Source organism: Stegostoma tigrinum, chromosome 16 (assembly GCF_030684315.1).
Source record: "Stegostoma tigrinum isolate sSteTig4 chromosome 16, sSteTig4.hap1, whole genome shotgun sequence".
NCBI classification, from domain to species: Eukaryota; Metazoa; Chordata; class Chondrichthyes; order Orectolobiformes; family Stegostomatidae; genus Stegostoma; species Stegostoma tigrinum.
In genome coordinates, this window is record NC_081369.1 from 4,931,461 (window position 1) to 4,948,504 (window position 17,044).

Below are 17,044 nucleotides of genomic sequence, written 5' to 3' on the forward strand. Positions count from 1 at the left end.
AAAGTGAGCCTTGCTTTGCCTAAGACCATAATTACCTGCTGGGCATCACCCACCACCTCTGTACCAGGGGGTACTTGTTACTGATCAAGCTACCAGCTGGGGGGGGCGAAAAGAGATTTGGCCGTCCGTTTAGGGCATCATAACTACCCCCAGATATCCCACACAGCCGCACAAGCAGTCGTCCCTCCCTCGATGGCCGATCGAGGAGTGAAAGACTTTCCAAAGCGTTTTTCTGTATTTGCAGTAACAATGAAGTAGTTCTTTAGGGAAGGACATCGGGTCTGGCCCAAGAGTGACTGCGGACCCACTGTGATGGGATTGGCTCTGAACTGCCCCCTGAAGCGGCTCAGCGAGCTGCTCGGTTTCAAGGGGTAGATAACAAATGCCACCCTCACCAGCCATGCCTGCCTCTGACTAGTCCATGGTGCCTTCATGACCACATCGATGGCCCCTTGCCCCTTAGGTGACCCACATTAGTTGCCAAGCCTCACGGTCTCTGTGGTGAGATCTGAACAATACGTTGTCACACCTTTAATTCAACAGTGGGCTGAAGATTGCGAAATATTGCAGATATCTCACTTTAACCACCATCTCATGGCTCTATTGAAAGATCATGGGTTTCAGTCCATAAATCCTCTTCAATAGTTGCCTCTCAGCCACCATCGCTGACCGGGATTAATCTTCAGGGATTGTGCAACTTGGTTGTTGCGTTCCCTCCATTATCACAGAGTGCTGATAGCACAGGAGGTGGTCACTTAGCCCACTGCCACCATGCTAGCTCATTGCAATCCTGCTAATTCCACTCGCCTGAACTTTCCCTGTAGTCCTTCTTCTTCTTTCAAGTGCTCGAAATTCTTGATTCCTTCTGTGGAACTCATTGCCGCAGAGGGCTGTGGAGGCCAAGCCATTGAGTGTCTTTAAGACAGAGATAGGCAGGTTCTTGATTGGTAAGGGGATCAAGGATTAAAGGGAGAAAGGAGGAGGATTGGATCGAGAAACATATCAGCCATGATTGAATGGTGAAGCAGACTCGATGGGCTGAAAGGCCTAATTCTGCTGGTATATCTTGGGGTTGCACGGATGAAACTTGCCTCCACCAGCTGCCCAGGCAGTGAGTTGCAGATCATAACCACTCCCTGTTTTCTCACGTCACTTTCAGTTCCATTGCCAGTTATCAGAGATCAGTGTCCTTTGGTTTTCCAACAGGAACTATCCTGCCTATGAACTCTATCTCCATCTCGATCCCCTTCTCTCCGGGGGGAGGGGGTGGGCAATCCCCGCCCCCCCTAAATTTATTCAGGCAGTCAAAATGACAGTACGTTCTGCCTCCAAAATAAGACCCTGAGCTTCCAGTTGCCTGCCACTTCAACACACCACCCTGCTTGCTGGCCAACATCTTCATCTCAGGCTTGCTGCAGTGTTCCCGTGAAGCTCAGCACAAGCTGGAAGAACAGCACTTCATTTTCTGCTTGGGGACCCTGCAGGCCTCTGGACTCAATATCAAGTTCAACAACTTTAGGGCTTGAAGCTCTCCCGTGTCCTTCTCCCAATCCCTACACATCACGCGTTGTTACCACATAGTCTGCTATTACACATTGTCAGTCACTAACTGTCTCCATTAATAGCTATTCACCCTCCCAGCCAGATTGTTATCCTCTTATTTATCTGTCCAACCGTTCTTCTCTGTCTTTGGACTCTATCCCCATCTACTGTTTACCCGTTACCCTCTCTCCTCACCCTATCATCTGCATATAAGCCAACATTTTTCCACCTGCCATCAATTCTGAGGAAGGGTCACTTTACCCGAAACACTAACCCTGATTTCTCTCCACGGGTGCTGCCAGGCTTGCTGAGCTTTTCCAGCAACTTCTGTTTTTGTTCCTAGACAGGTCTTTCTCTGTTTGTTTTCTTACAAAGTCTTCCCCACTTAGGATGACTTGCCCACCAGTAACGCTCCTCAGGTTTTACAGAACCTCTGGATTTCCTGAATCATGGTCCCACCAGGAAAGATACCTGATCAGGAGGAGTATTCGAGGAGGCTGAACTTGCTCAAAGCTTCCCTGGGATCTTGCTAATCGACCACACTACAACACAGTACGTCACTCAGAGATAGTAAGAACAGCCGATGCTGGAGTCTAAAGTAACAGGCAGGACCCAATTTTCTGAAGGTTCCCAACCCGAAACGTCAGCTTTCCTGATCCTCCAATGCTGCCTGACCTGCTGTGTTCATCCAGCTCCACACTGTGTTATATGATACAGCACAGTTGAGGTTGGTTGGCTCGCTGAGCTGGTTTGTTGTTCCGCAGACGTTTCGTTACCGTGCTGGGTAACATCCTCAGTGCAGCCTCTGATGAAGTGTAGGTGTGTTTTCCCGCCTGGTTTTTAAACTCTGGGGTCCAGTGAGATGGATTGCCTCACTTCCAGGTTTCCTCCATAGTGGTATGTACATGGGCTCGAGTTCAATGTGTTTATTAATAGCCAGATTCATGGATGGCCATGCTTCCGGGAATTCTCGTGCCTGTCTCTGCCTAGCCTGTCCCAGGATCTTGGTGTTGTCCCAGTCGAAGTCATGGTTCTCCTTATCCATGTGGATTGAGATGAGTGAGTATTGGTCGTGTCTTTTTGTAGCCAGTTGGTGTTCATGTACTGTTGTTGTTAGTTTCCTTCCTGTTTGTCCGATTATAGTGTTTCTCACAGTCTCTGCATGGGATCTTATAGATGACATTGGTCCTGTCCATGGTGGGGAGTGGGTCTTTAGTTCAGGTGGGCACTTGTCATAGGGTTGACTTGGGCTTATGTGCCACTCTGATGCCCAGCGGTCATAAGAATCTTGTGGTGAGTTCTGACAGGCTAGGCAGAGACAAGCACGAGAATGCCTGGAAGCATGGCACTCCACAAAGCAGACTGTGAATAAACACATTGAACTCGACCCCATATACATTCCACTACGGAGGAAACCCGGAAGTGAGGCAATCCATCGCAACGGACCCCGGAGTTTAAAAACCAGGTGGGAAAACACACCGACGCTCCATCAGAGGCTGCACTGAGGATGTTACCCAGCAGGGTAACGAAACGTCTGTGGAACAGCAAACCAGCTCGGCGATCCAACCAACCTCAACAGCCACAACCCGAGCTACAGATCTACTGCAAAACCATACAGCGCAGTACGTGCAGTTTGGATTCACACTCTGCATTTATTCTGGTTGGCTGGGTAAAGAAAGGAGGACAAAACTTTGTAGAACTTTCCTTGAGGAGATGAAGTAAATCAGGAGAACGATCAATTGTACACAGTCTGTAGAACGACCAGATGAAATTAACCAATCACCCGCTGTCTTTTAATTGTTTTCAGATGAAATGAAGCCCCTTTCTGTCTTCTTGTCAGATTGCATTTTCTCCATGTCAATTCTTTGTGCTAAATTAAAACAATTATTGATTTGAAACAAAGGGAACGTTTGGCATGATTACATTCAGCAGGGAGGTGAATACTGTTTCCAATACTGGGCTATTATGGTGAGATTGTGCCATTGATTTTACTTCAGCAATAGAAAGTTCAGACTCCAGTCTAGAATTCAGACTTTAATGCTAAAACCTCAAGCAGACTGTAATCTAACTGTAGAAAAATGAATTGGGGATTGAAATCGTTGGCAATAAGGTGAATAACTAGGCTGCAGTGCTTCTGATGAGCTACTCAATCTGGCCACTTACAACACCAGCAATGAATCCACAGATATGTAAATTTCATCAGCTACTACAGGAGCTGGAAAGCAGTCACATAGCACACAGAAGCAAGATTTGTCTTTGAGGTACAGCCAAAGAATTGTTCTGGCCGTTGTTTAGCAGGCAGGAGCAGGGCTGCCTTGAGAATAAGTTGTTTGACATCACCTTCAATTTAAGAGATGATGGCTAAATGGAACATCAGACAATTCCAGCCCACATTGAATTAAAATCAGGGCCACTTGGCGATGGTCTGGAGGAAATCACAGGCAATTTGGACTCACTCCCTACCCTGCACTCACAGTCCAGGGTTCCACATGGAGGAAGTGGGAGAATCACAGGAGGGTGACTCAGACATTTAGCATGGGGTATTCAATCTGCCCAGTGGTGGGACAGGAAAGAAGTCTTTGTATTTAAGGTGCTTTCAGGGTCTGAAACTGAAGTGGGGGCAGCAAGCTGACTGTCTGGGCAAGATCGGGAAAACAGAGGTCCCGCTAAATTTAGAAATTTGAAATCTGTCAGGTTGAGATGTTGGAAGTGGCGGTTGGGGATAACGGGGATCAAATTGGCAAGTGCATGGGAATAGGATAAGGTTGCAGAGAGGGAGATGGGCAATGCCATGTTAGCTCAGGAGAGCTGTCAAAGGGGGAAATATTTCTGCTCCTGTTGGCTGGAAAAAGGAAACACTCCCTGTCTGTAGCTGGGGTTCTCAACCCTGGGAAGTCTGGAAGCTGTTAAAATGCTGAAACAAATCTGAAACATGTAGCTTCATTTAAGGCCAGCAGGATTAAATAGAATGTCCAACATGTTTTAAAGTCTATTAGGACCAAAGAGGTAACAAGAGAAAGGACAGGCCCACTGAAGGAGAAAGGAGGGAATTTATGCGTGAAGCTAGGGGAAATGGGTGAGGTCCATAATAAGTAATTTATATCGGTATTCACAAAGGAGAAAGGCATGGATGATGGAAGGCCATTAGACTAGTTTGTTGATACTTTGAGGCCTGTTGATACTAAGAAGGTTGAGGTGCTGGTTGTGTTGAAATCATAAGTAAGTCCCCAGGGCCCAATGGGATCTATTCCAGGATACTGGAGGTGACAAGGGAAGAGATTGCAGGGGTCTTGACAGATATCTTTGTAACCTCTTCAGCCATAGGCAAGGTCCCAGAAGACTGGAGAATTGGCTACATTATTGCTTTAAGAAGGGCAACAGGGAATTACAGGCGAATGAGCCTTACCTCAGTGGCAGGGAAATTATTGGAGAAGGTTCTTAGGTGCAGGATTTACTCGCATTCGGAAAAGAGTGGACTTATTAGGGATGGGGTCAGCATGGCTTTGTGCGGGGGAGGTCTTGTCTCAAACTTTAAGATAGAGTTTTTTGAGAAAGTGACGAAGATGATTGGTGAGGGTAGGGCAGTGGATGTTGTCTAAATAGACTTTGCTAAAGCATTTGACAAGGTCCTTCAGGATAGGCTGGTCCAGAATGTCAAATTGCATGGAATCCATGGTAAATTGGCAAGATGGATACACAGCATGACTCTATGACTCTAAAATCAGCCTGGCCATAGACGACAGAGTGTAGTTGTGGAGGAGCATTTTTCTGACTGGACACCTGCGACTAGTGGCTCCAAGGATCAGTGCTGGTACCTCTAGTGTTTGTAATATATATCAGTGATTTGGTTGGAAATATAGATGGTCCAACTAGTACATCTGTAGATGACATAAAAAAACTTGTGGAGTTGTGGCTAGAGACAAAGGTCATCAAAAGATACAGCAGCATATAGATCAATTGGAAAGTTGGGCAAAGAAATGCAGATGAAACATAATCTAGACAACTCTGAGATGGTACATTTTGGGAAGTCAAATGCAAGAGGAAAGTATACAGTAAATGGCTGGGGCCTTAGGAACATTGATTTACAGAGGGATCTTGGGATCCAGGACTACAGTTCACTGAAAGGGGCAATGCCAATGGATTATGGGGTAAAAACGAGCTACAGCATGATTGCTTTCATCAGTCAGGGCACCGAGTACAATAGTTTGCCAATCATGTTGCATGTGTATAAGAGTTTGGTCAGGCCACATTTAGAGTACTATGTGCAGTTCTGGTTGCTGCACTATAGGAAGGATGTGGAGGCTTAGCGGAGGGTGCAGAAGAGGTTTCTGCTCCTCTGATGCTGCTTGGCCTGCTGTGTTCATCCAGCTCCACACCTTGTTATCTCTTTATCAGAATGTTGCCCGGATTGGAGTGTGTTGGCAATAAGGAGAAGTTGGACAAGCTTGGAATGTTTTCTCTAGACGCGACTTGCTGGAAGTATATAAAATTATGAGAGGTATGGGTAGCGTGGATATTAACTGCCAGGAGAGACGGTAAAAACAGACACATTAGCAAAGTTTAAGAGGCATTTAGACAGACACATGAATGGGCAGGGAAGAGAGGGATACAGACCAAGTGCAGGCAGATGAGATTAGTTTAGAATGGCCTCATGGTCAGCATGGACTCGGTGGGCTGAAGGGCTTATTTCTATGCTGTCCTGTTCTGTAAATTATAATCATTGACCCACCTCTAGAGAGCGGGTTACGATTCAGTACCCAGTCCCCACAGAGGTAGGATAGTTCACAACTGATTGGTTAGGTCAGCCACACTCGATCCTGTTGTGGAGGAGTAGTAAACAAATCTCTTCCAGTTTCTTTGCTGACACTGTGAGAACATTCTGAAAAAAAACACTGGAAATATTAACTGTTCACTGATGATGTCAATCTCGACACCAGCAGAAGGAATCCTCACCCTTGGTTTTGGGATGGATCTCCTCAGCCCTGGCCTCGTGGAACTATCACTGGATTCTTAATCCAGAGAACCAGGTAATGTTCTGGTTTCAAATTCCACCATCTACTGAGAGAATTTTTTCTTCTTTTCTCATTTGCTTTTTCTGTTTTTTATTATTTGTCTTTTGTTTTCTCTACTGTCTTATCCTCTGAAGAGCAGTAGTGATGGTATCGGCCATGTCGAATTTGGCAGTCGTGTGGATGTCCAGTGCAAGGCATCAGCTGGGGGCCTGACCTGGGACAGTCAGGGAGTTGCCGATGCCCAGAGCGCGGGGAGCGAAGGCGAGGCTGAGGATTCCAGGATCTGAGATCCCAGGAGCGAGCCCACTGCAGCAGTGGAGGTTCCCCCAATATCTGGAGTGATGATGACACCAGGAGAGATTGAGCCAGCTTGGAGCAAGCATTCCAAAGCAGAGGAGATTGAGTGCTTGTCAGACTAGTGGTCCCAACATGGCTAAGCGCTTAAAAAAGACTAAACACTGAGAAGGACTGTAATGTTTAACTTTGTTCCTGCTTTCTCTCTACCTTATTCTTAAGTGTTTGTCCCTTTGTACCTAGGAGGGTGCTATGTATGGCAACATTGAAAACATTTGACTGTATTCCTGTATTTTTGTACTTGAGCACGTGTGACAATAAAATCTAAATCAAGTTAAAATCAAATCAATAAAAATCCAGAATTAAGAGTCTAACAATGAGCATGAATCCATTGTCAATTGTTGGAAAAAGCCCATCTGGTTCACGAATATCCTTTAGGGAAGGAAGCTGCCATCCTTACCTGGTCTGGCCTACTTGTGACTCCGGACCCACAGCAATGTGGTTGACTCTTAACTGCCCTCTGGGCAATAAATGCTGGCCTGGCCCACGATGCCGTCATCACATTAATGAAGAAACAAATCACCCTTATAACAAGGAATGTATTACACCTTGGGAGCGCAGGAAATCTTCACACCTTCCAATGCATTTCAAGCCTCATTCCATTCTGATAATGTTAACTTTACGGCTCAACTTTGGGAACTTGTTGGGCAAGTGATCTGCAAAACAAAAAGCCTTGAACTCCAGGAATCCCAGGTTGAAGAGCTTTTGATTGTGGTCTTCTGTATGATCTCCTAGGAGCCTGGCTCAGTAAAACAGGCCTCCTACATTCTGTCTCAGTGATAATGGGAGCTGCAGATGCTGGAGAATCCAAGATAATAAAATGTGAGGCTGGATGAACACAGCAGGCCCAGCAGCATCTCAGGAGCACAAAAGCTGACGTTTCGGGCCTAGACCCTTCATCAGAGAGGGGGATGGGGTGAGGGTTCTGGAATAAACAGGGAGAGAGGGGGAGGCAGACCGAAGATGGAGAGAAAAGAAGATAGGTGGAGAGGACAGTATATGTGGGGAGGTAGGGAGGGGATAGGTCAGTCCAGGGAAGATGGACAGGTCAAGGAGGTGGGATGAGGTTAGTAGGTAGGAGATGGAGGTGCGGCTTGGGGTGGGAGGAAGGGATGGGTGAGAGGAAGAACAGGTTAGGGAGGCAGAGACAGGCTGGACTGGTTTTGGGATGCAGTGGGTGGAGGGGAAGAGCTTGGCTGGTTGTGTGGTGCAGTGGGGGGAGGGGACGAACTGGGCTGGTTTTGGGATGCGGTGGGGGAACCTCATCCCACCTCCTTGACCTGTCCGTCTTCCCTGGACTGACCTATCCCCTCCCTACCTCCCCATCTATACTCTCCTCTCCACCTATCTTCTTTTCTCTCCATCTTCGGTCCGCTTCCCCCTCTCTCCCTATTTATTCCAGAACCCTCACCCCATCCCCCTCTCTGATGAAGGGTCTAGACCCAAAACATCAGCTTCAGTGCTCCTGAGATGCTGCTGGGCCTGCTGTGTTCATCCAGCCTCACATTTTATTATCCTATATTCTGTCTGTCGGGTGATTAATGTTGCTGTACAAACTCTTGAAGCTGTTTGGTGGTGCTGGCTCTCGCGTGGAGACAATTTGAATTAAACACAGCATTCCTGCCCAGGCAGAAATAATCTCACTGACTGCGACCCCCTCCCCCTACACCAGGTCTAACAAATGCTTTTGTGACAAGGAATATAAACAAAGTCATAAAGTGAAGTCTGAGATGTTGATGATGTGATTACTGGTCGGAGGAAACACTGGGATAACTAACAACTGATCTCCCATTGCCCATACTTGTTATGGCTCAATCTCCAGTAGTGTAACACCCTAACAGCGGAGTCAAGCACTCCCATTTCACTCAATCCCTTCCTTTCTTTAATTCCAGTGGGAAGTGACCTTTGATAGGGCTGAATGAGCCAAGGAGGATGGTGGAATTCCTGACTTCCATCTCCTCGCTCACTCACCATCCCACGAGGAAATGATACTTGCCCGAGTGGGAGAAGACCATACCCAGCCGGAGGAAGAACCACTGACTGTCTCCTCTCAAATCCTTGGAAGGTTAGAGTATAAGAGCAGGGAAGACTTACTAGAACTGTACAAGGTGCTGGTGAGACCACATCTGGAGACTGAGTAGTTTTGGTCCCCTTATTTAAACAGGGGTATCATTTCATTGGAGACTAGCCAGAGAAGGTTCCCTGGGATGATCCGTGGTATGGAGAGATCGTATTATGAGCAAAGGTTAAACAGGTTGGGACTCTACTCACTGGAGTTTAGAAGAATGAGAGGTGATCTCACTGAAGTGTCTAGGATTTTTAAGGAGCTTGGCAGGGTAAATGCTGAGAAGATGTTTCCCATCATGGGAGAGTCCAGGACCAGAGGGAACAATCCCAGAATTGAGAGGTGCCAATTTAAGACTGAGACAAGGAGGAATTCCTTCTCTCTTGGATTTGAGAGTCTTTGGAACTCCTTGCCACTGAGAGCTGTAAGTGTGGGGTCCTTATTTATGGTAATATTGACGGATTCTTGAACAGTAGGGGAATCAAGGGTTACAGGGAAAATGCAGGAGTGCCAGATCAGTCACGATCCTATTGAACTGGTGGAGCAGGCACAAGGGGCTGAATGGGCTACTCCTGTTTCTGTTTCTTATGGTCACCGTCAGTCAGGTGGGATTTCAAGCCAAGCAGAGGCTGAGCCCTTCTCAAGACAGGACACACACAGAATGTCTGGGCCCTTGCCAAAAAAAAAATGCCCGGTCACCTGACCAAAATTTCAATGGTCCACTACAGGGCAGTCTCCCTCCAACTCAGCCACGAACCCTGGGATGACATCCTCGACACAGTGGGATGGAGAGGAAGACCTTCTGAGGAAAATAAGTGGCGCAGGTAAGAATTCATTGCGAACATGTTATCACGTTTGTAAATATACGGTCACTTTTTATCATCGGTTATGTGAGCAAATGTTTCTTTAAGCTGCAACTACAAGAATGAAGGTACAGATGGTTTACCGTCCATAGTGCTACACACTGTTTGAAGGTCCAAGGTGTAACATGGGCAGCTCCTGCATCATGTGCAGTGTGAGGGAACGGGATGGTTACTTTGGCAACGAGGGTTAATCTTTCCCAAATGCAGAGAATTTGCTTGTTCCTCATGGCCATAAGTAGAATCGATTCAGAACGTTGCTTGATGTGGTTAAGAGAGCTTTGGGCATGGGTGAAGTGGGACTTTTATTTGACAAATTGTTGTCAAGGCATGCGGTTCACACAGCCAGCGCTTTGAGAGGCTGCCTTTCCCCTGGACCCAGGAGGTGCCCATTTACTCCTTCTGCCTTTTGAAGGGCCTCACCTCATGCAGAGAGGCAAGAGAAGGCTGAGATACGGTGAGCACCCAGGAACGTGCAATGAGAGTGGGCACTAAGCACTGAAATGTAGCCTGCTCCAACCCGCCTGACCCTGGAGGTAGGGTATCTGACAGCAGCATTGCAAACAGAGGTGCTGGGGTGATAACAAACTGCAGCACTGAGGTGCTGGGCCATGCTCTCAGTGACTGCAGCTGTGCCTAACCGCTGGTACACATTTGATACCAGCTTGCCTGGGTGGGATGCAGGCAAATTGTCCATGCCATCACACCTTGAGAGCTACCATCTAAAACGTCACTACAATTGCAACTTCAACATTTGAATGTATCTGCTGTATTTGAATATTGACAGACTTTGCTCTTGGTCGAACATGGCTGAACTTTTGACAACCATCCATGGGCTGGTCTAAGCCCTCCCCACTGACCCCCCTCCAACCTCTGCTTGATGGATTCTGAGGTCCAGCTGTGCCCGCCAGGGTGCCCTGTGTGTAACTGTGGGTATTACTACTGCTGTTTATGTACTGCTAACCCTGCTTCGAACCAGGCTGCCTAGCACTAGACAGTCTCATAGAAAGACAGTAAAAGGTTTGACTGATGGAGAAGATTTCTTCCCAAGTCCGGTGTAACTTAAAAGTTCCCTCAACAACATCTGAATCGCAGTCGTCATGACAGGGGAAATCGTTTTCCATCACACGGCACATGACAGATTCTGAGGTAACAGAGCTGAAATATCAAGAGTACAACAGACACAAACACTTCATTTTTTGTTCTCTGCCGTTACTTCTTCAAATCAGCATTTGAGGAAGAATGGGTTTTGTGTTTTATTATTCAATGGAGAAAACAAATAGAAATTCTACAGTAGTTCCTAACATTTCCTTCATTCTTTAAGACAGACAGGAAGACTACATGACAGCTATAATACTGTGTTCCTTGTGCTTTGGAGATGGTGTTGTGCTACCTGTTCTTTGTACGTCTGATTAGAAAGTTCAAGTGGTTTAATATTTCGGTGAGAGATAATGTTGTCTTTATTTGTGCACAGAGCTTCTGCCCTCTGCAGTCATACGAACCCGGGCAAAGGGGAGCAAGGGATTGGCAGTGGGGGGGCGGTCAGTACTTTGGATCTTTGCCCCATTTGGGTAGCCCCAGGACTTTCTGATTGTGAATTTCCAAGCTGGTGCCTGCGGTTGACATAAGCCAGCCCATTATCGAGACAGGTGCATGCCCAGCCCTCATGTCCCACTTTGCTCATAGTATCACTATCGGAAGCACCCAATCAGGTACAACAGTATGGGAAGGTGGACTCGTTCCGCTCAAAAGGCTTGAGGGCCTCAGTCACTTGACAAAGGGGGCCTGTGCTTTGTGTTTCTCCTTAAGACGCCAATCAGCTCTGCACTCCTTGAGATCTGTCTACAGCCAGGACTCTTTGTATCAACCTCCAATTACTTCTGCGAGGCTTGTGTCACTGAGCTCATATCTTTTGTTGTGCTGTGGGTGCCGCGAAGGCAGAAATCATGCCTCAAATTTAACTAAAACCCAAAGTCACAGTAAAGTAAACGTAAAATAAAATTCTATTAGATAATGGCCAAGATGGCATCATTATGGTTAAGGGATTCTGGGGACACAATGTTAAAATGGACTCACACTCCCTCTCTCTGCAGCCCTGTCTTCTAAATGTCTACCCCCTGTTGGACACCAGACATTTGGCATTCCCATTAACTCCAAGCAGTGAATCTGGTATCACACATTTCCTTTGCAAAGGAGACTCAAATGCAGGATGCAAGGAAATGCTCTCAGCTGCTGTGCGATGATGGAGGCTGTGCTTCGGTTAATTTACAACTGATAGCAGCCGAGCACACTGGTTTGCTTCTGGTTGTGTTCTGTCGCACACTGATCTCGTCTCCAAGTGACAAGATGCATTTCTACAGTCTGAAAGGAAAAAGTGGTTTCGGTAACTTGCTGGTGAAACTAATCCAACAGCGGGTTAACCTAAAGACAGCACTCTCCTCAAAACATGCATATCCCTTTATCCCCGGACCCCATCATCACTATACACAGGCAATATTGTGATTGCATACATTCCTGACAACTCCACAATTCAAATATTAAAATCGTCCTTGCAAACATCTAAATTCTCTGATAGCCCACAGTACATCGAGCTAGCTACTCATCAGCCACCATGGTGCTGGTCAGCCATCTTGAAATGATCCAATGAAATGATTTGGTGAACGTTTGAAGGTAATACTAAATTAGCAGTTGTTCCGTCTTCTCTATTCCAGAGTTCTCCGTGATTTTGATTTTTAAAAAAATGTTCAGTATGTACTTAAGGGGTAATTGTGTCATTTCTTCGCTTGGTGAGGAGAAACAGCAAGTTGTTGTAAAGTCCACACCACCCCGCTATTAAAAAAATTCAACTGCGTAATTAGGGCTTTTTCTTCAGTTTCCTCGGAAAACTTTGATTTTTCCTGCTTCAGCTAGTAAATTTATTATTTTTGCTTCAAAATCTGCATCATGCACTCCAGTCTTTCGGAATTCTCCAGCATATCTGTTGTTCTCCCAGTAGTGATGCCAATTCCCTCTGCTATCAGCACCAAATCCAAACACATTCACCTGCAGAAGAAAATGCAAAAGGAATCAATATGGCCCTTACCCCATTTGACTTTCAATCCCTACAACCTCAGGGAATCTCTCCAATCTGCCCGAACAAAACAATCTTGCCACAGGCAATAACTTAGAAGACTGGAGAATAGCCAATGTTGTTCCTCTGTTTAAGTAGGGCAACAGGGATAACCCAGGAAATTACAGGCTGATGTGCCTTATCTCAGTGGTACCGAAATTATTGGAGAAGTTTCTTAGGGACAGGACTTACTCACATTTGGAAAAGAATGGACTTATTAGGGATGGGGTCAGCATGACTTTGTGTGGGGAGACCTTGTCTCACAAACTTGATTGAGTTTTTTTGAGGAAGTGAGGAAGATGATTGATGAGGGTAGGGCAGAAGATATCTACATGGACTTTGCTAAAGCCTTTGACAAAGTCCTCATGGTCGGCCGATCCAGAAGATTAAGTCATGTGGATCCATGGTGAGTTAGCTCGGCCGTAGACAACAGAGGGTGATTGTGGAGGGGTTTTTTTTAACTGGAGGTCCATGCCCGGTGGTACTCAGCAAGGATCAGTGCTGGGACCTCTATTGTTTGCAATATTTGTCAATGATTTGGATGAAAACGTAGGTTGGCTGACTAGTAAGTTTGCAGATGTCACAAAAATTAGTGGGATAGTGGATAGTGAGGAAGGTTATCAAAGGATAGAGCAAAGTATAGATCAGTTGGAAAGTTGGGCCGAGAAATTGCAGATGGAGTTTAATCCACGTAACTGTGAGGTAACGTTGGGAGGTCAAATGCAAAAGAATAGTATACAATAAATGGCAGGACCCTTGGGTGAATTGATATGAAGAGGGATCTGGGATGCAAGTCCATAGCTCCCTGTAAGTGGAAATACAAGTGGAGAAGGTGGTAAAGAAGGCATATGGCATGCTTGACTTCATTGGCACTGGTTATAAATGTTGTCAAGTTGTGTTGTAGCTGTATAAGACTTTAGTTAGGCCATATCTGGAGTATTGTGTGCAGTTCTGATCACCACACTATTGGAAGGATGTGGAGGCATAGGAGAGGGTGCAAGAAGTAGCTTACCAGGATGTTGCTTAGATTGGAGTGGATTAGCTACAAGGAGAGGTTGGACAAACTTGGATTGTTTTCGCCAGAGCTTCAGAGACTGAGGGGCGACCTGATGGAGGTATATGAAATTATGTGGGGCATAGATGAGCTGGATATTCAGAATCTTCTTCCCAGGGTGGAAATGTCAAATAGGGACATAGGTTTAAGGTGAGAGGGGGAAAGGTTAAAGGAGATGTGCGAGGAAAGTTTTTTGCACATTAAGTGCTCAATGCCTGGAATACGCTGCCAGGGGAGGTGCTAGAAGCAGATATGCTATCAACGTTTAAGAGGCATTTAGACAGACACATGAACAGACAGGGAATAGAGGGATGTGGACCACATGCAGGCAGATGGAATTAGTTTAGAACAGCATCATGGTTGGCATGGGCATGGTGGGCTGAAGGGCCTGTTCCTGAGTTGTACTGTTCTACGTTAACTACTTGCACACTATCCAATCCCACTCTAATAAGCCAGGAATACCAGTCAGGATGGGTCTTTCTTTGTGAAATGGGGAGACCTGTGTTTGATGGAATCCAGCCTCCTCCTAACCGGTGAGGCTCAGGGCCACAATGTGGGTTGTGTTGTGATGGAAGTGGTCAGTGTCCCTTTAAAAGATAGATTTGCTTTCAACAGTGAAGATTCTGCACTTTGGTTTCTCTGCACATCTAGAATTGGTCAATACTTACACTGTTAGACAGACTTAGCAAAACAAGGTAATTCTGCATTATTGACTTGATTATTCTAGATTATAGTCTAAAGACCCTAAAAAGGTCACTTGTAATATTTGTGGGATTAGAGATCTCTACACATGGGCTAAAAGTACATTCAGACTCTGCTGAATTCTGCAGCAGGGTGGGGCTTATCCACTCTAAACACAACATTGTTTTGTGTGGTATTTCTAGGCAATGATCTAATCTACTCAATGGGTCACACATTAATACATTAGCCAGATTGTACACTTGTACATGATACCCATCAACTGGAATTACTACCACACTGTGGTTATCGGGCACTGACATTTTATTCACCGAAAGGCACAGGGTTTTCTACCTTTTTGGGAACAGACCCGCCTTAGGGCTCTTTGTTTACACCTATACCAGTAATAAAAACATCGGCCAAATGTTCTTGCTATGCTGACTTTCTCCTGACATCAGACATCCAGTGCAAATCCGTCCATGCATGTGGAAATTGTGTTGATGCAAGATTTTAGCAGAATGAAAGAATTGCACAGAAAATGTCAACAAAAAAGCAATTATTAATGGTGAATACAGAGAGTCTTACAGCGTGGAAGCAGAGCATCAGGCTGACTCATCTGTGCTGACCAGACGTATCAATCTGAACTAGTCCCGTTTGCTAGCATTTGGCCCATATCCCTCTAAACTCTTCCTATTCATGTACCCATCCAAATGCCCTTTAAATGCTGTAATTGTACCAGCCTCCACCACTTCCTCTGGCAGCTCATTCCATATACACACCACCCACTGTGTGAAAATGTTACCCCTTAGGTCCTTTTTAAATTTTTCCCCTCTCACCGTAAACTTGTGCCCTCTAGTTTTGGACTTCACTACTGGAGGAAAAATACCTGTGCTATTCACCCTATCCATGCCCCTCATGAATTTATAAATCTATCAGGTCACCCCCTCAGTCACTGGTGCACCAGGGAAAAAGTTCCTGCCTATTCAGCCTTTCCCTATATCTCAAACCCTCCAATCCCAGCAACATCCTTGTAAATCTTTTCCAAACCCTTTCAAGTTTAGCAACATCCTTCCTCTAGCAGGGAGACCACAACTGAATGCAGAATTCCAAAAGTGGCCTCATCAATGTCCTGGACAGCCACAACATGAGCTTCCAACAGAACGGCTCATGAAGGCAAAGCATACCAAATGGTGGAACAAAAAGTGGAACAGTCCCTCTTCCGCACCTACATAGGCCCCAAACCCCACCTCTTCCTCCGGTACATTGATGACTGTATTGGCGCCGCCTCTTGCTCCCCAGAGGAGCTCGAACAGTTCATCCACTTCACCAACACCTTCCACCCCAACCTTCAGTTCACCTGGGCCATCTCCAGCACATCCCTCACCTTCCTAGACCTCTCAGTCTCCATCTCAGGCAACCAGCTTGTAACTGATGTCCATCTCAAGCCCACCGACTCCCACAGCTACCTAGAATACACCTCCTCCCACCCACCCTCCTGCAAAAATTCCATCCCCTATTCCCAATTCCTCCGCCTCCGCCACATCTGCTCCCACGATAAGACATTCCACTCCCGCACATCCCAGATGTCCAAGTTCTTTAAGGACCGCAACTTTCCCCCCACAGTGATCGAGAACGCCCTTGACCACGTCTCCCGCATTTCCCACAACACATCCCTCACACGCCGCCCCCGCCACAACCGCCCCAAGAGGATCCCCCTCGTTCTCACACACCACCCTACCAACCTCTGGATACAACGCATTATCCTCCGACACTTCCGCCATTTACAATCCGACCCCACCACCCAAGACATTTTTCCATCCCCTCCCCTGTCTGCTTTCCGGAGAGACCACTCTCTCCGTGACTCCCTTGTTCGTTCCACACTGCCCTCCAACCCCACCACACCCGGCACCTTCCCCTGCAACCGCAGGAAATGCTACACTTGTCCCCACACCTCCTCCCTCACCCCCATCCCAGGCCCCAAGATGACATTCCACATTAAGCAGAGGTTCACCTGCACATCTGCCAATGTGGTATACTGCATCCACTGTACCCGGTGCGGCTTCCTCTACATTGGGGAAACCAAGCGGAGGCTTGGGGACCGCTTTGCAGAACACCTCCGCTCAGTTCGCAACAAACAACTGCACCTCCCAGTCGCAAACCATTTCCACTCCCCCTCCCATTCTCTTGACGACATGTCCATCATGGGCCTCCTGCACTGCCACAATGATGCCACCCGAAGGTTGCAGGAACAGCAACTCATATTCCGCCTGGGAACCCTGCAGCCATATGGTATCAATGTGGACTTCACCAGTTTCAAAATCTCCCCTTCCCCCACTGCATCCCTAAACCAGCCCAGTTCGTCCCCTCCCC

The 17,044-nt window shown here is 46.7% G+C and overlaps 1 protein-coding gene across 11 annotated transcripts in view; it reads right to left on the reverse strand.

Moving 5' to 3' along the window:
- Nucleotides 1-11,028: 11,028 nt before the first annotated feature.
- The window catches only part of st3gal2 (ST3 beta-galactoside alpha-2,3-sialyltransferase 2), a 297,050-nt gene continuing 291,034 nt past the window's right edge, over nucleotides 11,029-17,044 (reverse strand). For all 11 annotated transcript variants that reach the window (XM_059651578.1, XM_048546296.2, XM_048546294.2 and 8 more), the window contains one exon: nucleotides 11,029-12,875. In XM_059651578.1, the coding sequence (XP_059507561.1) occupies nucleotides 12,702-12,875 (174 nt within the window). In that variant the 3' untranslated portion in view covers nucleotides 11,029-12,701. The remainder of the gene's footprint in view (nucleotides 12,876-17,044) is intronic.